At 49.7% G+C, this 21,871-nt stretch overlaps 1 protein-coding gene across 6 annotated transcripts in view; it reads right to left on the bottom strand.

Annotated features, from left to right (window-relative positions):
- Positions 1–133: 133 nt before the first annotated feature.
- The window catches only part of HK1 (hexokinase 1), an 83,664-nt gene continuing 61,926 nt past the window's right edge, over positions 134–21,871 (bottom strand). For 5 of the 6 annotated variants that reach the window (XM_049697277.1, XM_004280793.3, XM_033407586.2 and 2 more), the window contains 10 exons: positions 20,977–21,210; positions 18,473–18,777; positions 16,716–16,864; positions 16,295–16,414; positions 14,837–14,932; positions 13,014–13,113; positions 8,736–8,919; positions 6,697–6,852; positions 2,660–2,893; positions 134–1,016 (listed from right to left, as the gene is read on the bottom strand). In XM_049697277.1, coding sequence (XP_049553234.1) covers positions 872–1,016; positions 2,660–2,893; positions 6,697–6,852; positions 8,736–8,919; positions 13,014–13,113; positions 14,837–14,932; positions 16,295–16,414; positions 16,716–16,864; positions 18,473–18,777; positions 20,977–21,210 — 1,723 coding nt within the window. In that variant the 3' untranslated portion in view covers positions 134–871. The remainder of the gene's footprint in view (positions 1,017–2,659; positions 2,894–6,696; positions 6,853–8,735; positions 8,920–13,013; positions 13,114–14,836; positions 14,933–16,294; positions 16,415–16,715; positions 16,865–18,472; positions 18,778–20,976; positions 21,211–21,871) is intronic. The other variant, XM_049697276.1, reaches the window with a different exon arrangement.

Here is a 21,871-nt window from a genome sequence, read left to right as displayed (position 1 = left end):
GCACGCTGAAGAACACAGCCTTCATTTCAAACTCTGCCCTGACCCAGAAGGCCACGAGACCCCCCAGGGTTTGGTTTCTGCCACATCCCCCGATGTCCTCCCCACTCCCCAGCCATTAAGCGTCACTCGGGTCTTTGAATTGGTACAAAGTTTACTAGGTCATACAACATGGCTCACAAAAGCGATGGGAAATTCCAATGAGCGTACTGTTTCTTGATTGGTTCGTTTTACCCAAACGGAGACAAGACACTTTCCCGCAGGACTGCCCACCTCCCCTCCCCAAGACAGACAGGATGCAAGACTGTCACAATGTGGCTAGGACCAGTTCCACGGACACACAGTTCAGTGGCATTGACACGCCCTGATGGGACACCAGACAGCAATGGGTGCGGGGCCGGGAGGAAGCGGCGGCTGATGCACCTGTGGGAGGAGTCCCGGCAGTGTCTGCTGGTGAAAATACATTGCACACGGGGGACACATCCCCAAGGACGGGCTGCGGAGGCCCATAAGGCCTGTCAGATGGTGACTTTTCATTTTGGGCCAATAAATAACTGTTGGACTAATGCATAAGTTAGAAACGGACGCCACTAAACTTCACATGTGGGGAACGTACGACCAGGTTGAAGTCAAATCATGCAAAGTGGCAGGGCAGGTGAGGAGGGATCTGGAGGCCAGGGAGATTACCAACAGCACACACTCTATTTTGTACCCTACGTTACGCGCCATTACTTGGCTTCTGTTTTCCTCCCCGCGGTGGTGCTGGCGGGCTTTGGTGCCGGTGTCTCCCAGCACAGCTCGCTGGGCAGAACAGGGGGGCGCTGCTTGAAGAGAGAAGTGCTGGAAGGGCAGCAGGCTGGGGGGTCCAGGACTCTTAGCTGCTCGTTTCTTGCCGGAGCCGAACGCCCACTGCCGTGATGAGGGCGGCTCCCTTGCCGCTACCGTCTTCGGATAAGAGGAAGGACACGTTACACTTTGGTGACAGTTCCTTCACGGTTTGGTGCATGATTCTGGAGAAACTAAAAAGGACAAAAGTAGAGAAGGGTAGGTAGAGGAATATGAGGAGAGACGCCGGACCCACCTGAAGACGCTGAAGCACCCCAACAATGAGGAGGGACGCGAGATGGGAGGGGCTGCTTGGAAGCAGCTGCGGCTTATTGAGAACGTCTGGGAGAAAGTGGGTCTACAGCCAGTCCTGCTACAATTTGCAGCAGGGAGGCACAACGGAGAATCCAAAACCAGCTGCTCTGTACACCTTCTGAGGGCTAAGGCATGAGTAACACACCCAGACGGCTCCCATCCTCAAAGCCTGAGGCTCCGACGGGACCGAAAACCAAGAAGGGGTGCTGGTACCTGGGTGTGGACCACTGAGGTGGGCCAAGCTGGTCCGGCACTGGGTCAGCTCAGCAGGCTGCATGGAAACGAACGTCACCCACCCCCAGCTGCAGTCCTCTGAGAGGACTCCACCCCCAACCCAGCACCTGAAGCTAAGAGAGGGAGCCCCCCACCCCCATGAACTATAATCTGTAAATGAGAAGTGACTCTGGGTTCTTGCATTTTGTGCTGAAAATGCGATAGCGCCAGGCTGTGGATGCTCAGGGCAGTGGCGCTCCTAGAGGAAATACTGACTGCCCTTTGCTGAATTCCTACTAGGTGTCCCACACTTTATATATGTGACGTCCGGCCTGCCGGTGGTCATTTTCCCATGAAGAGGAGACCGGGCAGATATGAAGCCACTGAGCACAGCTCCTACACGGTGGTACCAAGATTAAAACCAAGCATGTCCACGTGCGGCTCCAAAGCCTAGCTCTAAACCACAGGGACAACGAGGACAGCTATGAAGGTGGAGAGACAGAGGTTGGGGTGGAGCCCAACAGATGCTTTCATCCCAAGCCACGGCCATGACGTAGGCAGGCAACGCCTACACTGAGTTGCGTGAGGTTGCTTTTAAGTGGAGTGAGCGGCCCAGTTTACTGCGGACAGTCCCAGTGTGATCATTAGTAGCACTCTCTTGATTGGCAAAAGTACCTCCATTTCGACAATAATATGGTCACTCTATTCATAAGAGCCAAGCTTTGGGACGTGTGGTAGATCAAAGAGCAGATGGGCTCACTTCTCCTCCTCCAGCATATGGGGTGCTGGACACCCAACCAAAACGTCAGGGAGGTCACATCCCACCCGCCTCCCTGCTACAAAGCCAAGGGCCAAAACCGCTCCTGCCTTCCAAGGCTCTTGACAAACTGATTTAGCAGGTGGACAAGACAGTGGGCCCCTTCCCCTTTCCTTCACTCCCTCTTCCCGCTTACCAAACACAGCCTCCCGGCCAGGCTGATGGGTAAGTGGACACCCACCCTTACCTCCTTTCCTGCTCCCCACCTGGATGAGAGAGGCCCAGGAGGAGAGGAAAGCAGGAAATGCCAGGCCACAGGTGTGAGCTGGCCAAGTGAAGCCGCTTCTCCACCTCCCCAGGCATCCCAGGTAAACTTCAGAGCAGCTCATTTCCTCGTCCCAGACAAGCCCCACCCTACCACACAGCCTGCAGGTTGGCTGTGTCCTGGTGAGGAATTTTCCTGGTGGGAATCACATCCTGATGTCCCATAGCCATAAAGGGGCCTTGCCTGCCCAGGAAGCTCTGCCCATCCCCACCGGAAGCCCCACTCACTGCGGATGAAGCTTGTAGAGCGTCCCGTCCACGCCCACAGTCACGTTGAGGTGGTCCAGCCCCCTGTTCTCGCGGATCTTGTCCACCACGGCAGCCATGCCTGCGCCACACAGCTGTGCGGCCCTCTTGGACACTACCCCGCACACGGTCTTCACAAGGATGCTGTCGTCGCATGTGCTGTTCAGGCCAAGCTGCTGGAGGATGGCCCGGACCTGCAGCAGCGCTAATCGGTCGCTGAGGGGGACAAAAGCCAGGAGGCTGGATGAAGCAGGACCCACGAGAGCAGCACAGAAGCCACCGACTCCAAAGGAGCCGGCCCCAAATCACTGCACTTATCCACGAAAAGGGTCGTGGGGTTTTCTCTCCCCTTGAAAATAACATTTACTTGTCTATTTTTTTTAATGATCCCCAAAGTATTACATGTTAAGTTGTAGAAAAACTAGCAAATCTAGAAAAATAAAAATTGGAAAATTAAAACCATCTACAATCCCAACACTGGGGAAAATACTATTAACGTTTAAATATATTTCCTTCCAATCTATTTTTCTTGGATATCATTAAACAATGTCTTTGTCCTGATATGTGAATAGGCTTGTTCTTTATTTATTTTAAAATTTTTGTTTTATATTGCAGTGTAGTTGATTAACAATGTTGCAGGCTTGTCCTTTATATATGGTTTTCTTTCTTGCTGCTTTTCATGCTTCATACATCTGAGCAAGTTCCCACCTCCTTATCTGAGACCAAGATTGGTAAAAGCTGCCATAGTAGTCTATTCTGGGGATGACCATAATTTATTTAGCCAGTCTAGAGAAATTTAAGTTGTTTGCAATTTTCTGCTAATATAAAGTAACACTCTGATGCTGTTCCTGTTGGTGCAAGTCAGATTTTCCCCTTAGGATACATTTCTCGGTCAAAGGGTTTTTGATACATATTGCCAAGTGCCTTTCTGAAAGTTATATCAATTTACTGTCTCTAACAGAGTATTTGGCCTTACTTGTCCCCAGTGGAAAGGGGCTTCCCTGGTGGCACAGTGGTTAAGAATCTGCCTGCCAATGCAGGCGACACAGGTTCGAGCCCTGGTCAGGGAAGATTCCACATGCCGCGGAGCAACTAAGCCCGTGCACCACAACAACTGAGCCTGCGCTCTAGGGCCCGCGAGCCACTACTGAGCCCACGTGCCACAACTACTGAAGCCCACACACCTAGAGCCCGTCCTCCGCAACAAGAGAAGCCACTGCAACGAGAAGCCCGCGCACCACAACGAAGAGTAGCCCCCGCTCGCCTCAACTAGAGAAAGCCCGTGCACAGCAACGAAGACCCAACACAGCCAAAAATAAAAAATAAAAGAAGTAAATTTTTTTTTTTTTTTTTTGTATGTACGCGGGCCTCTCACTGCTGTGGCCTCTCCCGTTGCGGAGCACAGGCTCCAGATGCGCAGGCTCAGCGGCCATGGCTCACGGGCCCAGCCGCTCCGCGGCATGTGGGATCTTCCCAGACCGGGGCACGAACCCGTGTCCCCTGCATCGGCAGGCGGACTCTCAACCACTGCGCCACCAGGGAAGCCCAATAAATTTTTTTTTAAATTAAAAACACTGGACAATTTGGTAAGAATGGCATCACACTGGTTTAATCTGGGCTCCTCTCTATTAGTGAGGATTACTGTTTTTGTTTTTGTTTACTGGCCATATGAACTACCTTATACCAAAACTCTTGTTCTGAGATATTTGTCTCCTTCTCATTAAACTGAAAGAGTTGACAATGACTGATGATGAACACAACAGCAGTGGTAAGAACAGTCAGCCTTTTCTGAGGACTTACTATGTGACACGTGCTTTACATACATCACCTTATTCCTCCTCCTAACAGCCAACTGATCCATGTATGATTATTCCCATTTTAAAGATGCGGAAATTGAAGCTCGGAGAGATGAGTAACCCACCCAAAGCTCACAGCCAATGGGGTAGAGCAGGTGTCAAGACCAGACCTGCCAAAGCTCTTGCCCACCATGCCATGCTCTGCATCTTGCATATATAATGCAAATGTTTTCCTTAGTTTTCTGTTTGTCTTTTAAGCTTGATGACTGATTTTGTTTTTATCTTATAGAATTATGCAGCTAAATTTGGCATTTTTTTCTTTATGATCTCTTCCTTTGCTATTACACTTGAAAGGACCTTCCCCAGCACTTCACACCCATCAGGATAGCTATTATTAAAAGAAAAACAAAAAAGAATAAGTGTTGGCGAAGATGTGGAGAAGTCAGAGCCCTTATATATGCTGTTGGTGGGATGTTAAAATGGTACAGCCACTGTGGAAAACAGGATGGCAGTTCCTCCAAATAAATAAACAAGTAAAATAATTATGTGATTCAGCAATTCCACTTTTGGGTATACATCCCAAAGAACTAAAAGCAGGGACTCGATTGTGTATTTGTACACTCATGTTCATAACAGCATTATTCACAACAGACAACAGGTGGAAGCAACCCAAGTGTCCACGGATGGATGGATGAATGGATAAACAAAATGTAGTGTATACATACAAAGAATTATTCAGCCTTAAAAAGTAAGGAAGTTCTGACACATGCCACAACATGGATACACCTTGGAGACATTATGCTAAGTGCAATAAGCCAGATGTGAAAAGACAAATGCTGTATGATTCCACTTACATGAAGTCACTAGAGGAGTCAAATTCATAGACACAGAAGGTAGAAGGGTGGTTGCCAGGGGCTGGGGGGAGGCAGGAAATGGGGAGTTAGTGTTTAATGGGGACAAAATTTCAGTTCGGGATGATGAAAAAGTTCTAGAGATGGATGGTGACGATGGCTGAACAACAATGTGAATGTACTTAATGCCACTGAACTGCCCACTTCCAAAATGGTAACGATGGTAAATTTAATGTTATATATATCTACCACAATAAAAAAATGTTAACAAGAAATATTCACTGGGGCTTCCCTGGTAGCGAAGTGGTTGAGAGTCCGCCTGCCGATGCAGGGGACACGGGTTTGTGCCCCGGTCCGGGAGGATCCCACATGCCGCGGGGTGGCTGGGCCCGTGAGCCACGGCCGCTGAGCCTGCGCGTCCAGAGCCTGTGCTCCGCAACGGGAGAGGCCACAATAGTGAGAGGCCCTCATACCGCAAAAAAAAAAAAAAAAAAAAAAAAAAAAGAAATATTCACTGATATTTTCTTCTCATTCTTCTCTGGCTCCTATTTTCCACACTTGGCCCCTGGGTGAACTTAGAATGAGGAGAGAAAGCAGTGGGGAGCTTGGTTCCCTATCATGGTGACCCCCCCCCGCTGCAGCTGTGAAATGCCATCACTCCACGTGCCCAAGTCCTCCAGGGTCAGTGCCGCAGGGCCCCTGTCTGCAGCTAGCACTTCACCGCGTGGGTTCTGGTGGGCAGTGAGCTCTACCTGAAGGTTACAGACGCAGGCCTGGGCGAAAGCGAGGGGCAGACCCGAGCCGAGCCAGTGTCAGTGCTGCTATCGTGACCATTCTAAAATGAAGGTGGCTTTTGCACAAGCTCTTTTGCTGAGCACTTTCCCACCTCTTCTCACAGCTCACTGTGGGAGATGGCAAAGGCACAGATGAAATGTTCACTCTACATGAGAAAAACAGGAGGAAGACAGAAGCAGCTCGCTGGGGGGCACGGTGGGCGGTGAGCTATGCATCCTAGGCTGCCTTTCAGAGGAAAAGAGGGTGAGGCCAGACCAGGGGTGCTTAGCTCTTCTGGACTCAATGGTCCTTCAATACAAATATCTGTGATGCACCTTTCCTATCCTGGAATGTAACCTACTTACACACAGGATGATTTCAAACAAATCAATATAATGCCCTAACATACAGGATGAATAAAAGGAAATGATTTATAGTAAACTTATGGAACTTCAAAATGCAACTGCTCAGGGCCTACTACTCCAGAGGAAGAACAAAACCCTCCCAAATGGCCAAAATGTCCCCTGTGTTGCCTACTGCCCCCATCACGGCCCCCTGGCCAGGTCCACCTCTAATAGGGAAGGCCCTGCCCACTCACCTCTCGATCTGAGAGAGATACTTGGTCTGAAAGATGCCCCGAGTCTTCAGCGGCTCAGAGATCTGCCCTCGGAAGAGGAATCCCCTCTTGGTGAAATCTATCAAGATGTTGCGGACGATTTCACCCAGGTACATACCGCTGATCATCTTCTCATACCTGGAACGAGAGGAGGGGACTGGGTGTCTATATGAAGCCTGCGGTCTCACAGTAACCCCGGGCGCCTTACTGTGCCTCATCGGCGTCACCGACCCGTGCACCCAGCCCTGTGCTCCCTGGCAGAGGCAGAGCGTGAGACCGGGAAGGACTGAGGAATCCCCAACCCTCCCAGGATCAGACGCAAAAGTACCAGCACTCTGTCTCACTGCTGGACCATCCTCTTCCTCACCTGACTCCCTGCCTTTGCCTGGCGAAACCCCACTCCAGCTCTCAGCTCTCAACTTGCCCAGCACGGCTCCAAGAGGTCTGTCCTCCCCCTGCCTATCTCAGCTCCCATGCACCCTCCCTTCTTCACAGCACACACAGGTCCTCCGCCCCTTGGCACCCCTGCAGCGAAAGCCTCGAGGGGACAGAGAATGTGTGTCTTGCTCAGCTTTGAGTCCCAGGGCCCAGCACAGCTCAGTGTTGCTCTCAGTCAGGTGCTCAATCAATACCTGTAGAACCAGCAAACGGCTTAAAGGAACAAGACAACACAGGGAAAGTTCCCACTAGATTTTTGGAAGGTTTTGCCAAAACCCAGAGTGCTGGTCAAGTACCCACAGAGTGATAAAGCCACACAGGCTGGAGGACCCAGGTGGCCACCACACCCCTGAGGGTCACCTGTTCGTGGGGGCTTTTAATTCCTGTCCTCTCCATGCTCAGGAGCCTCAAGAAATGGCATGGGCTTTAAATGCTTCCATGCACACACCCCATCCCAGTGTCCCCCCAAGCTGGCACGACTCCACTGGAATGTGGATACTCCAGAAGGCTTCGAGTGGTCCACAGGAAAAACACGAACTAGAACTCCTATCATCAGTTCCCATCTAGTCCTTTTCATTCCATCAAGGAGACATCTCCTTGGTGTTGATAAGTTTGATGCTGATATGGCTCTAACCACTTCCAACCTCTACTGAGCCCCCTTATAACAAAGGGGGTCTTCCTGTAGAGCTGTTGGTAGGCACAGTAGCTAGGATTGAAATAACGCTGTTCTACACTATATCCATTTTATGGTAATATTGGTTTTCCTCCCTCATTAAATGTAAGAATACAAGCTGATTTAAAGAAAAACATTAAGCATAGGTGGTATCTGGAAAAGACAAAAATCTTGAGGTCAGCTGCAGAATCACCTATGTTTGGGAGGTATTACCCCCAGCTCTTCATTCTGCTCCTGGGGGCACGGCTTAGACCACCTCGTCTTGGCTACGGCAGAGGATGGCCTGATCCCTGGGAGCTTGAGACAAGGGGTCATTTGTCTCTATGCTGGGAAGGGTGGACACTGCCATCTTGGGGAGGGTCCCTGACACCCGAGCTGCAAAGATCCAATCAGCCACTAGGTGGTGCAGGAGGTCTGCCGTGGGAAAAGGAGGAATTGGTGGGTGGCGGGCCTCTGCCTCACCAGTGATGGGGAGCCCCCCACTCCCACTGGCGACGTCCTAATTTCCCTTGCCCTTTAACAACTGCAGGTCAAATGTGTCCTGCTAAACAAGGCAAAAACCTGCTGACCAACAGATTTCTATTAGCCTGATGGGGAAGAAACAGAGAGCAATGAGAAGGCCAGAATGTTGCAGGATAAACACGGTCACTGAGAGGAGTGGTGTGGCCACTGCTACCCTGTCCCCAGAGGCACCTGCACAGAACATCAACCCTGGGCCATCTTGTACCATGTGCTGCCACCACCCTCCACCCCTAAGTTCTCTGCTCTCCTTGGGCCAAAAGCCAAGGTCAAGAGTGAACCTGAGGGACCACAGTCTCCAGGCTTTGTGCAAACCCCACTCCTAGAAACTTCTTCCGTTGTAACAGGCAGAATGCCCTCCCATCCCGTCTCCTCCACCAGGTGGGATTACCTTTGCTTCCCAGCGTTTAGAGAATATTCATCCACCAGTTTGTCATAGATCGTTCTGATATCATCCAGACACCCGTTGTCCCCAAAGGCACCCCACTCCATGTTGATACACATTTGGCCCTCGTTTCCTTCTAGCGTCTCGACGTTTTTCATTTCTTCCATGTAGCAGGCATTGCTGCCCGTCCCTGGAATACACGAGGAGAGAATGAATGGCCACACCACCATGCTTAGTGGGTAGGGGGATTGCAGATAGACGTGGGGCCTGGGGCTCCACAGAGAGGGGCACACGTTTGAGATGAACAAAGTAATAGCTTCACTTTCCCAATGTCTTCCAGGAAAAATCTCAAAATATAAAGGCAAAATCAGAGTTAAAACTGCCCAGAGCATTTGATTAACTTACTTTATACTAAGACATCAACACCGAGAGCCTCGTGTGTTTACCTGTCCACACAGGGCTCTGTTTATTTTAATACAAGATGGTCTTACAACAAAGGGATGTATTTTCAATGGTAGAAGTTCAGGCAGCGTTCAGACTGGAAGGATATTTCTCTATTTCTCTTTCCTTCTCTCTGCACATATACACACACACACATATACTGCATTTATATGTATATACACACATACATATAAAATATTACATGGAGGGGTTGTCTACTATCCCACCATGCATGTCCACTTATCTTTTCTTATCAAACTTGGCCGTGGACTCTGCCTGAATGAACTCTCCTGTGTGTTCCAGAATGAGGCCCACAGTTAGTTCAGGGAAGGACAGTGTCCTGAGCACCTCAACGGTGCCCTTCTAAAGCAATGGCTCCTCACCATTTTGGTATCACAGATCTCTTTGAGATTCTGATGATTCTCCTGAGAAAAGGGATGTTTCCCTGAGTGCACCCCTACACTGTATACACACAAACAGACAAACGGCTTCCAGGGGACCAGGAGCCTCTGATCTCCATCCCTGACCTCCCCAGGGCAGGGCTAGTCAGACTGTGGCCCCCCAAGGACTAGGGCTGGACCACAAACTGTTTGCTGTTCTCGACTAGGAGTAGTTAGGTACAGATGCTGAGAGGAAGCGTTCTAAAACTTTCACAGCAGATTTAACAGCCAGACATCCAAACTTGTGGTCACTGGCCTCGTCTCAGTGAATGGACGGGAAATTTAAAAACCAGTCAACTAACCAAGGAGTCTCTCACACAGATACTTTAACATACACCTGAATCCCCTGAGGAGCTGTTAAGATGGATTTTCTGATTCAGGAGGTCTGGGGTGAGGCCTAAGACCTTGCATTTCTAACACACTCGCAGGTGGCCAGGGATTACACTTGCAGCCGCAAGGCCCTCGAGCACCGTGGACACACCCTGGGTGGGAGACAGAGGTCGATGGATTTTCAACATCCTTAAGGGACACAAGGACACCTCTACCAGCTAGACAAGTGGGCTCTGGCTGTTTTATGCCCTTTAAAGAAACTTAAGTAGAATTCACAGATGCTTCTGACTGTGTAACTGTAAGCAGATAGGGTAGGGGGTCTCCAGAGAAAGACAAACAGGCATGACTCTCTTGATATAAGAGGAGCCATTTTGGCCTAAACCATTTTGTGGTCTAAGCCTGGCCACAATGCTTGCTCTTGAACAGGTCTCAGTAATAATGATTTGAAGGGAACGAAAGGACCAACTGTTACCAGGCATGAGAAGTAACAATAGCAAAGATCATAAATCAGTTGTAAAGACTCCTAGCTCTGTTTCAGTGGTAAAGATTAGCCTGAAGCACTTTCTTGAGCTGTTTTGCAGAATTTAAACCCCCGCTGGGCACTCAACCACCAGATCAAGTGTAACCTAAGGGATGGTGATGTTGACCTTTCCTGACCCTCGTGACTTAAATCAACTGAAGCCTGGACTCTGTCAACCTCTGCCCCAATTCTATACTGAATTCTCCTCTGCCCAAGCCCCTTCATGAATATGCACGTACCCTTAGCTTAAAACTTCCCCAATTTTTCTGTTTGAGGAGACACTGCTTTGGGAAAGATCCCCAGTGTTCTCTTTACTTGCTGCAAGTAATAAATCCTTCCTTCTGATCTTTGGTTTGGTTGTGTCCTTTGGCTCGACACCCACCAAGAAGCCAACCCAGTTTTCGGGTAACATAACTGGATTATTTTTGTTTTCTCGACTCCCTTTCACCCAAAGTGTAAAACTGAGGGAAGAGGAGCCCCAGAAATGGAAGGGGTGCAAAGAAAGCCAAAACGTGTAAATTATACTTCTTGCTCATGGGCGTTCTGAGCAGAGATCAACTGATGACAGAGGGAAAGAGTGACTCTGAAGGCAGCGGGAGAACCCCCTACCCCCACCCCCCACCTCCGGACCCCCGGCATTTGCGGGCCTGACCTCTGGCCAGGAAGGTGAGGTCAGGCCCAAGCAGAGAAAGTGCTGTGTCACTCTAGCTTTGCATTTCACACCTAAGCCCATTCATAAGCAGAAGGAAGGGAGGGGCCGGGTGGAGAAAGAAAGCTTTGCAAAAGAAAGGAAGAAACAAAGAGCCCCAAAGCCAGGCCCCAAACGACATTTACCTAGGGCTGCTCCCTAGCTTTTTAAAATTTCTACAGGAGCCAAAAGTGGTTTAACAAATGAAAAGGACTTCCTGGCACCAGGAAGGCAGCCTGCTGGGGCCTTCGCCCAATCTCCCAGGTCCACGCAGCAGGCTGCTTGCTGACTCTCTCCGTCCAGGGATGCTCTGCAGGTGTTAGCTAAGAAACCGGGCCTTTTCCCAGCATCCCTGACATTAGGAACAGCATCAGTTAGGCAAATGTTTTTCTTGTAGCCTAAAATCAAGATGCTTCTGGAATCTTGTGCTCTCAAGGCCCAGACCCCTACTGTGCTTGGATTATAAGGGAACAACCTGCAAAGCCAGATAATCCCTCTGCCTCTAACCGAGCAGGACCCTATGGGGCCTTCCCGGGACAGACCCCTCTCCCATATCCTCTACTTTAGCTCCTCTCTGAAGTACCTAGATAATAGTGTCTGATGCACATTCCCTAAGTTGTTTTACTGATGCTAAAACCCCCACCAAATGGAAGATATTAGCTACTTGATGACCTTGAGAACATAGCCCCAGGCCTGCTGGAGCCTAAGGACTGTTAATGTTAACCCGTGACACCGTCCTGTTACCTCACCATCAACCAATCAGAGAATTGTGCAGGAGCTGATCACAGACCCTGAGACGCCCCTCCCTCACCTGGCCTTTAAAAAGGCTGTGCTGGGGGCTTCCCTGGTGGCGCAGCGGTTGAGAATCTGCCTGCTAATGCAGGGGACACGGGTTTCGAGCCCTGGTCTGGGAGGATCCCACATGCCGCGCAGCGACTAAGCCCGTGCGCCACAACTACTGAGCCTGCGCGTCCGGAGCCTGTGCCTCGCGACAAGAGAGGCCGCGATAGTGAGAGGCCCGCGCACCGTGATGAAGAGTGGCCCCCGGTCAACGCAACTAGAGGAAGCCCTCGCACAGAAACGAAGACCCAGCACAGCCAAAATAAAAATAAATAAAAAGGCCGTGCTGAACTGTATGGAGGAGTTCGGGCTTCCTGAGCGTTGGCTGTCCTGGACTCCTTGTATGGCGCCTCACAATAAACGCTGCCCTTTCAGTCCTGTGCCCCTTTGTCTATCCCCGCTCCCCCCAGCAAAAAACCAAAAACATAACAAAACATAAAAAATGCTGCACTCTTCCTTCACCACAACCCAGTGTCAGTAGATTGGCTTTACTGTGCACAGGTGAGCAGACCCAGGTTTTGGCTCAGTAATATGCCTCCCACTTCAGCAGCTGGGATCATTGGTGCTAAAGGCCAAATGGCGCCCAGACTGCCCTCGGGCCCTTCTCCACAGTCAGGAGAAGAGGAGGCTTGCTTTCTTCCCAGCCACAGGCCCCGGCCCCGCAACACCTGCCCGGGTCCCTCCCTACAAGCCCTGCTGACGAGGCCAGCTCCAAGCACTCCCACCCTGCCGCCGGGGGGCCGGGGCCGTGTGAGCCACCTGGGGGCAGCACTCCTGGAGAGCTCCGTTCCTGCTGACAATCTGCTTACAGTCAACTGGAAGCCTCGTGGGCTGGGTGTTGGGAGGGGAAACCCCTGGACAGCCCTGCAGCCTCAGGCCATGATGAAACTCTGGAGGTGGGTTAAGGGGACAGTGCTGACAGATATACTGTCTCACACCGAGGGCTGAACTGTTGGCTCAGGGCCCCACAGAACAGGAAAACCCAGCCTACCCTGCCCCAGAAAAAGACCTTCCAGGACACCCACCTACGATGAGTCCAACCTCGCAGGTGGGCTCCTCATAAGCACAGGTCATCATGGTGCCCACCGTGTCATTGACCACAGCCACCACGTCCAAGTCAAATTCCTTTGGAAAGAAAGAGACACAGGTTTAGCTTTAGGGGAGGGACAGCGCTGCCCGGCTTGAGTTCTGCAGGGTCACTCTGCTGCACTGCAGTCAGAAAGCTGCTGGTGCGTCATCTGAAATAGTTTCCTTACCAGCCTGTGAAAGGTAATGAAATGCTTCTTCACTAAACATCTACTATTACTGATGTATCTGACGCTTGAGCTCTGAAGAAAGGAAGTATTCTACCCATTTCACAGATGGCCATGAGTCCTAGAGAGGCAGCCCAGTGGGCACTGCGGAATGGAGAAGAGACAAGGGACAATGGCCAAGTAACTCTTTCTCTTGGCAGGTTAAAGTATTATAGCCTTTCAGAGGGCAAAATGGAAGTACCAAATCTATGTCTCAGAATCTGTTCTTCGGAGACAAGCATACAGGTGCACAAAGGCACATCCAAGGGTATCTGCGTGACTTATGCGAGCCAGAAGGAGAAACAACCCAAATCTAGATCAAAAGGGGCATGTAAGGCCTGGTTCGGGCAAACTCTGGAATTCTGCACAGCCAAGAAAGTGAATGGGGCTGGCCTCTAGGTAGTGACACGAAAGACTCCTATTTCATAGCAAGTGAAAACAGCCAGCTGTAATATGGTATACACGGTATGACTCCCATTTTTTAAATGTGTGTACGTTGGTATATGCATGGAAAGTACCTTGGAAGAACAATGAGATTAAGAGTTGTGAAATGGGCAAAAAGAGGGCATCAGGTTTCTTTTCAAAGAAATATTAGCTGTCGTCTAGCACCCTCTTCCAGGAACAATCGATCCCTCTTCCAACCCATACATTTCAGCCTCCCTGACTGCTTGTGTATATTAATTAATCTGCTCTTCTGAACTGGAGACACTTGAACGGACCTTTTTTTTTTTTTTAACTTCTGATTCCCTCATTAATTAATGAGTTAAATAAAAACTTGGGAATTTTTCATTTTATATTTTGTCAGTCAATGTCCTCCAGCCAAAGACCACCAGAAACATACCCACAGTGGAAAAACCTGCACTTCCTGACTGGTTGGTTGCAACACAGGCAAACACATCCCATGGTGCGTGCCAGAAAGTACTAGAAAGCACAGTTATAGGATCTGAGCCTGTGCTGGTGGTTTTAGGGAGGGTTCTAAGAAGTGGGGTTTTGCTCAGGACTGGATGCTGTCAGGAAGCAGGGCCATCTCTGAGCACGTGCCAAGTTCTGCCATGATGACGCAGCGCTTCCTGCTCATTTGATTCCATCGCGGTCGCAAGGGGGCTGTGATGACGGCTGTGCTCTGCGGCAGTGCCCGGCTGTGCCCCCCTGCCAGGGGCTGCTTTTCCCTTTTTCAAGCTGGAGGAGAGCCATGATTTTACATTCCTTAAACTATCCTTTAATAACACAAAACTGTTCTGCTCTCTTTTATTGCCATCAGTTGGGGAAACCTTAATACCCTTGTCACAGGGTTCTGTATCGTATGAATTCTTTATATTTTTATTTTTGCGGTACGCGGGCCTCTCACTGTTGTGGCCTCTTCCGTTGCGGAGCACAGGCTCTGGACGCGCATGCTCAGCGGCCATGGCTCACGGGCCCAGCCGCTCTGCGGCATGTGGGATCCTCCCGGACCGGGGCACGAACCCGTGTCCCCTGCATCGGCAGGCAGACTCTCAACCACTGCGCCACCAGGGAAGCCCACGAAAGATTTTTAAAAACATCCTTTTAATAGTTACCTCTCTCCTTTTTACCGCATCCCTCAGTAAGGTCGCTACATCCTGCCCCACGCAATCAGTTGCCTTAAAACCTTTCGTCCAGGTGATCAAGATTCCCTGCAATAGGAAGGGTAGTGGGAGAGTCCTGTGTCATTAATCCTTCTAGGCAGAATACAAAATTCCACCCCCTCCTTCCGGAGTAAACACCTGCTAAGAATTTATAGTGAGACGATGCTGGAACATCTTAAGCATAAACCAATAAAATACAAAGAGTCCTCCGCAGGCCTGCCCCCTCTCACTGTCCTCACAGTGGTCTGGTCTGTAATCCCCACTTCACAGATGGAGAAACTGAGGCATAGAAAGTTAATGGTGCTGCCCGTGGTATAACCAACTAGCTCCTCTGAAGAACAGTCTGCCAAAAACATAAGTGGAGAAATGCAAATTTTTAGGAACACTGTTACTGCCTAAAGTAAACTTTAGGTTTGATTGGAGTGTAGTGTATACACTTGCTGGGTGTGTCCTCACTATGATGACGGCATAAGTGAACGGCTTGTAAAAACCACCAGACCTTTTCAAAACTGCAAAACCAAGTTTACATGGATCCACCCGTTGAGATCTGAAGGAGTTATTAAGAGGGAAAAAGACCCGAGTCAGCACCGTGTCTGGATTAACTGGCTTCTAGAGGCAGGTGGCCCTGCCCAGCTTGCCAAGTGCTGCCAATCATGTGCCTCAAACCCTGGCCTAAGGTCCCGTGTGATGTGATGCCAACATCGGGGCCTGCTCCCTGGCCATACCTCTACCTGTGAAAACACAGAGAATGGGTCTCGCCTGCATGATTCTGCACAACCGCTCCCTTCCACACAGAACGTCCCCCCGGGCCTGCCAACACCCCTAAGCATGGTGCCGGTGTTGTTGGAGTAGGCTGAGATGCTCCACTAGACTGGCGGCTTCCTGAGGGCAGGAACTGTGTGGCCAGCTCGTGGTCCTCAGCAGGTGCTCAAGCCCTGACCTTGAGCCCTGGTTCATTCCATTTATTGAATAAACAGTTATTAAGCATCTTCTCTGATAGCACACTGTGCTAGGGCCTGTGGGGAACACAGGTCCTCGGCTCAAGGAGCATACAACGTCGCAGAAAAGAGAGACACCAAAGATCACTAAAAACTGTGTAAGAAGTGCTATAACCAGGCAACATGAGAGGAAACAGGGAACACTCACGAGGGTGAGATTCTTTTTGCCTGGAGGACCAGAAGGCTTCCCAGAAGAGGTGAATTCTTTAAATGATAAGATAAAAGAAGAGTAGAGTCTTAAGATGTGCTGGAGGGTGTGGCGTAAGACCTGGGTCAACCCACTGTGACAGCTAAACTGTCCCAGAATCGAGGGAGGACACAGAGGCTGGAGGAGGCTTCAAGAGCTGACCCACACTGGCCAAGGGACAGTCAGCACCGCCCGGTGTCTGATGCCTGGAAAAAGGAGACTCACCGCATCCAAGCTCGTCTGCTTGCAGGGAAACGAAAACGTGAAGCCCAGAGGCATTCTGGGGCCCTTGATGCCCATGTAGTCCAGGAAGTCAGAGATGCAAGAAACGATGTGGTCAAACAGCTTTAGGAGAAAGGAAGGGCTTACTCATGTATCCTCTAGTTTCACACCTTCAGTGCATACATACAAGTACACACACATACACACCTGCCCCCGACACATGCAGAGCAAGCCCCCCTCCCTAGTATCTTCCCAGCCCCTGAGCATCCTAAGCCCAGCATGGCTGAATGTACCTGATGCTTTCGGGCCACACAGACACAACTGCACAGCAGCATGTATCACATGCAGGTTCTGGGGCCCGATGCCACTGGCCAGGTCTGTGACGCACATATACCACGGTGGTATAAAAGCAAACCTGTCTCACCTCTTCCCCAGTGCCCTGCATGATTTCCGTGGGAATGGCGTAGATCTTGTTGTGCATTTCCACTGTTCTCTTTTTCCCACTACGAATTTTCACCAGCAAGACGCGGAAATTCGTTCCTCCAAGATCCAGGGCCAGGAAGTCACCGTGCTCTGTTGTGGTCAAGAACATAAAGAAGGTCAAGAAGAGTTAGTATTGCCTCCTGGCAGCCAGTAGCCCCAAGACGTCAGACTTTCAAGGGAGGAGGCCGCATATTAAATATAGGGGAGAAGCTGTTAAGTCTTCCCTCAGCACACAGCCCAGGCTCAGAGAGGGTGGGCACCAACTCATGACCACCGCAGCCTCTGAGCCACGCTAGAAGGACAAAAGGCCCCATAGATGAAGCACCTGTCACAGTAAACAAATAGATTTTACCAGGCTACTAAAAAGCTTGGCAACAATGACCTGATCTTAGGGAATCTCATATAAAAATTAATAATATATGTCAATGTGTAGAGTGTTACAAAAATGGCCACAATCATTCCTCCCTGTATGCAGGCTTCTTTGCAAAGTGACTTTGCAGTTCTTCCCGTCAAAAGATGGAATCTGGGCTTCCCTGGTGGCACAGTGGTTGAGAGTCCACCTGCCGATGCAGGGGACACGGGTTCGTGCCCCGGTCCGGGAAGATCCCACATGCCGTGGAGTGGCTGGGCCCGTGAGCCGCGGCCGCTGAGCCTGCGCGTCCGGAGCCTGTGCTCCGCAACGGGAGAGGCCACAACAGTGAGAGGCCCGTGTACCGCAAAAAAAAAAAAAAAAAAAAAAAAAAAAGATGGAATCTATTTCCGCCTCCCCTTGGATCTGGCCTGGCCTTATAACTTGCTTTGGCCAACAGAGTGTGGCAGAAGCGGAGCTGAGCCAGCCCCAGCCTAGGCCTCCAAGAGGCTTTGAGGTCTCCCTCTCCCTCGTGGACCCTGCTGTTACCATGTGAACAAGCCCGGCGGCCCGCTGGAGGATGAGACACGTGGCCAGGCACTCCTACACCCCAGCTGACAGACAAATGCTGGACATGTAAGGGAGAGCCTCCCAGGGGCTGCAGATGCATGAATGAAAGTTCAGCCAAGCCTGGCCCAGAGGAGCAACAATAAGTTGCTGACCCAGGGTCCCCTGAGCCACAATAAGTGGTTGCTGTTTAAAGCCACTAAGTTTCACGGTGGTTTATAATGCCAGAGTAAGTAGCTTACACAGAGGACATACTCATATCACAAACAGTCATCAGCATCCCCCCAGTGCTCAGCTCCAACAGGACCAGCAAGGTCAGCAGTACGGGGTTGGACGCTGAGCTCCAACCTACCCGGGTATAACAATGCCCAGGCCTCTGTGTGCCTCTCCACCAGGACCTAGGAAGGGGCAGTGAGTGTTTATCCTTCTTCTACTTTCCTGTGTTTATCAGAGGCCCTATAGCAATCTCAGTGCTTCGGGATCTGCCCAGCTCTGTTCTCTTAAGAACACTTTCTAATTCTGAACAGGGCTGTGGTTTTAGAGACAGCGCCTGCCTGGGAGGCTGGACCAGGGGAAATAGACTGCCTTGAGTCACACACACGGCAAGTCGGTGGTAAAAATGGAAGACAGAGGTTTGAGTGAGTTTGTAGCTCTTGCCAAAATCATGCCACCCCAGTGTAGAGCATCCACTGGAGAAGCCAACCACCCTGCAGCCCCACCGTGACTCAGCCACTGGTATGAGATGCGGGAGGGGCGTGTCAGCCCCCAACAGAGGTCCTCACCTGTCCCATCGGGAGTGCTCCGGACAAAGGAGGGCAGCATCTTGACGACGGCCTTGTCATGCGTCTGCTTGCCCAGCCCCAATTCCATCTCGGCCCGCATCCTCCTTTTCACCTCCAGCAGCGTATCCTTGGTGAGACTGAAGTGGGCCAGGGTCTCCTCTATCTGCCGGTGCTGCTCAGCCAGGCGGTAGGCCACCGCAGTCACCATGGCAGCCCCCTTGCCGCTGCCACTCTCCGAGAGGAGGAAACGCACATCGCAGTCGGGCACCAAGCGCCTCAGGGTCTTGTGGAAACGCCGGGAATACCTGGGGTGTGGAGGCCACAATAGCCGACTGAGCCGGACTGTAGGGACCTCCAGGACCCCTTTCTTTCTTCTTGTACACCTTAATTCCATTTTCTACACTTGCTTTCCGCATTACTCCAGTCACACAACACATCCACTGTAGAAAAGTTACCAAATGCAGACAGGTAAAAAGGGGAAACTGAAATCACCCACAGTGACACATAAAAAGAGAGGGCTCTCATTGTTACATGAGTATCGAGGGACTTCCCTGGTGGTCCAGTGGTTAGGACTCTGCACTCCCACTGCAGGGGACCACAGGTTTGATCCGTGGTGAGGGAACTAAGATCCCACACGCCACGAGGCCAAAACAAACAAAAAAAAAGAATATCAAATACAGAAAATTCAGGGTCCACAAAAATGTTGTCTACCATGACAAGAAGATAATACAGCACAGTGGTCAAGAAACAACCCAAAAGAGCCCAGCGTTTAAAAGTCAGACCAGGAGATAGGGTGAGTGTCCCCACTTCCGTACCAGGGGACCTTGTTCCGTTACTTAACCTTGGAGTCAATGTGGATGACAGCATCTGGCTGACAGTGATGTGGTGGGAACTCAGTGAGTTCATCACATCTTCGATGAATAACTGGCGCTGAGCAAGGGCTCAATCAAGCAAGAATCTCTCTTGTTTTCCATTTTCACTTGGCCCTTTCCCTCAGCCCCCAAGACTAGGGATATTTTTTAGTGGTTAGAAGAGGACTTTAGGACAGGACTCAGTGAGACACAGAACTTTCTCCAGGTCTGAGGTCTGTTATAAGTATGGAAGGCTGCCTGCCATGGGAAACTGGGAAACCGGAACCTCAAAATGTTAACAGCGGTCAACTCCAGGGGATGGGGTTAACAATGACTTCTATTCTCTTTGTAATTTTCTGAACTATCTAAAGTTTCTATACCAAAAATATTTTATTCCTGAAATAATCAGTATTTAATCAAAGTTATTTTTTAAAATGTGATGTTGCAGATGACAGAGTTCTAGAAATGACTGGTGTTAAGGATCAAGGGATCGATCCACGAAGAAGACATAACAATTGTAAATATTTATGCACCCAACACAGGAGCACCTCAATACATAAGGCAAATACTAGAGATGACTGGTGGTGATGCCTGCACAACAGTGTGAAGGTACTTAAATTTACTGAACTGTACACTCAAAAGATGTCTAAGATGATAAATTTTATATTATGCGTATTTTACCGCAAGTAGAAAATTATTTTAATGTGATGTAAATCCCTAAGCTGTCTTGTCCAAAAATTAGCCAAGAAATTTAAAAAAAAAAAAAAAAAGATGGCTAATTGCATTATCAAGAATTTGACAAAAACTCTAAGAATATAAAGAAATAAAATTATGAACCTGGCAGATAATAGCAGCTAACTAGCTCAAACCCTATCCCCTCAGCAACACTGAACTATTTCAGTTTAAGTCAATCCTTATTTAACTGTTACTAGAACTGGGTACGAAGGCACAGTATCTGCAAGGCCACTTCACAGGCACATTATATATACAATGGGAGAAATACCTGAGATCCTGTACAAAAAAATCACGTCGCAGGCAGTTCTTGTTAAAATTCGGAACATGAAGACTTAGAATTCACCTTTAGCCTTTTTAATAGATTCAGGCCATGTCCTCAGTGGCCACAGAAGGCTTTTGACGCTAAGGCGTCCAATAGACAAGAAGGCAGCATCAATGGGGACCACTTAACAACTTAATCCCTCTCTGTCTCTCAGATGCAAAGCATCAACAAGTTACCCATTTTTAAAAAGTACTATCTGAGGGTTTGAGGGGCTTTAGAAACTCATCGGAGCTTCTAAAATAGGAATGTGGGCACTACACCTATGACCCGAGCTACAGTGAGGATGAAGGTCCCTGATGAAATGCAGACAAGCAAGAGAATTCAAGATACAGACATATTCCACCCAGTGCTCCTGGCAGCTATAGAAATCTCTACCAAGACTTACGAAATGAGGAGAGATGACAGTGCAGTGCAGAAGCAACACCAGGGCTGAGGGCTGGATACTTCCCCAGGTGGGCAACTCTGACCTTTCTGCCCAGAACTACGTATTATCTTGTCTGCCAGAAACCTTCACTGGGTGCAAAAGTCTGCCCTCTGGAGAAAGTCCTTAGCCCAGGTGGGTATTGAGTGCCAATTATAGCAAAGGGCAGACTCACTGTGGGTGCGTCTTGTAAAGAGACCCGTCGACACCAACCGTGGTCCGCAGCCTGGGTGTGCTCTTGTTATCTCGAAGACGATTCAGGATGGCGCCCAGCGTCGCAGCCACTAGGTTGGCAGAGCGGAACGAGACAATGGTGCACACGTGCTGGACCGAAATACAGTCGTCATCAGATGGCTCCACTCCCAGGCGGGTCAGGATTTCTCTGGCGTTGTGGAGGCCTTCCTTATTCCTGTGAGGTCAGAGGCCAATACTTGTGAGTTAAGGACCACAGCAGGCAGTGCAAAGCACTGAGGTTTGAAGGTCCTGGAGAGGTGAACTCACCGTTCACCATGTGTGTACGACATGGGATGAAGGCAGTCAAATGCCTGAGAAGAGCCTGAGAAAGGGTCTCCTCCATAAGAAGTCAGGAGGCAGCGAGAGGAAAAACTGTACTAGGCTGGGTTATGCCATGTCAGACAAACGGAGAGAAGTGAACAAGCCAGACCACCTGGGCCCTGAACAGGTGGAGAAATAGATGCTTCCACCCCAGGGCTCAGTGCCCAGGAGGCCTGGGGGAAATCTCCTGCTCTTTGGGTCTGTGAGTTGCCCCTGCATTCTTACACATTCTTCCTTGATGTCTTCCAGTCAAATTTTAATTCGCTGCATACATACATTCTTTGTATATCTTTTGCTGGATTCACTCCAGTGTATAGTTTTATTACTATTGTAGATGTGGTCTTTAAAAAAGAAAAGAAGATATATATATTCTTTATACACACACACACACACACACACACACACACATATTTTAAATATACCATATTAAGGTAAAATGTTAACAGTGGGGAAAACTGGGTGAGGGATATGTACTATCTTTGTAATTTTTCTGTAAGTCTAAAAATATTCTAAAA

This window comes from Orcinus orca, chromosome 14, assembly GCF_937001465.1.
Source record: "Orcinus orca chromosome 14, mOrcOrc1.1, whole genome shotgun sequence".
In the NCBI taxonomy this organism is placed as follows: Eukaryota; Metazoa; Chordata; class Mammalia; order Artiodactyla; family Delphinidae; genus Orcinus; species Orcinus orca.
The sequence above is the reverse complement of the archived record's forward strand: the minus strand, read 5'-3'. Positions and strand labels throughout refer to the sequence as shown.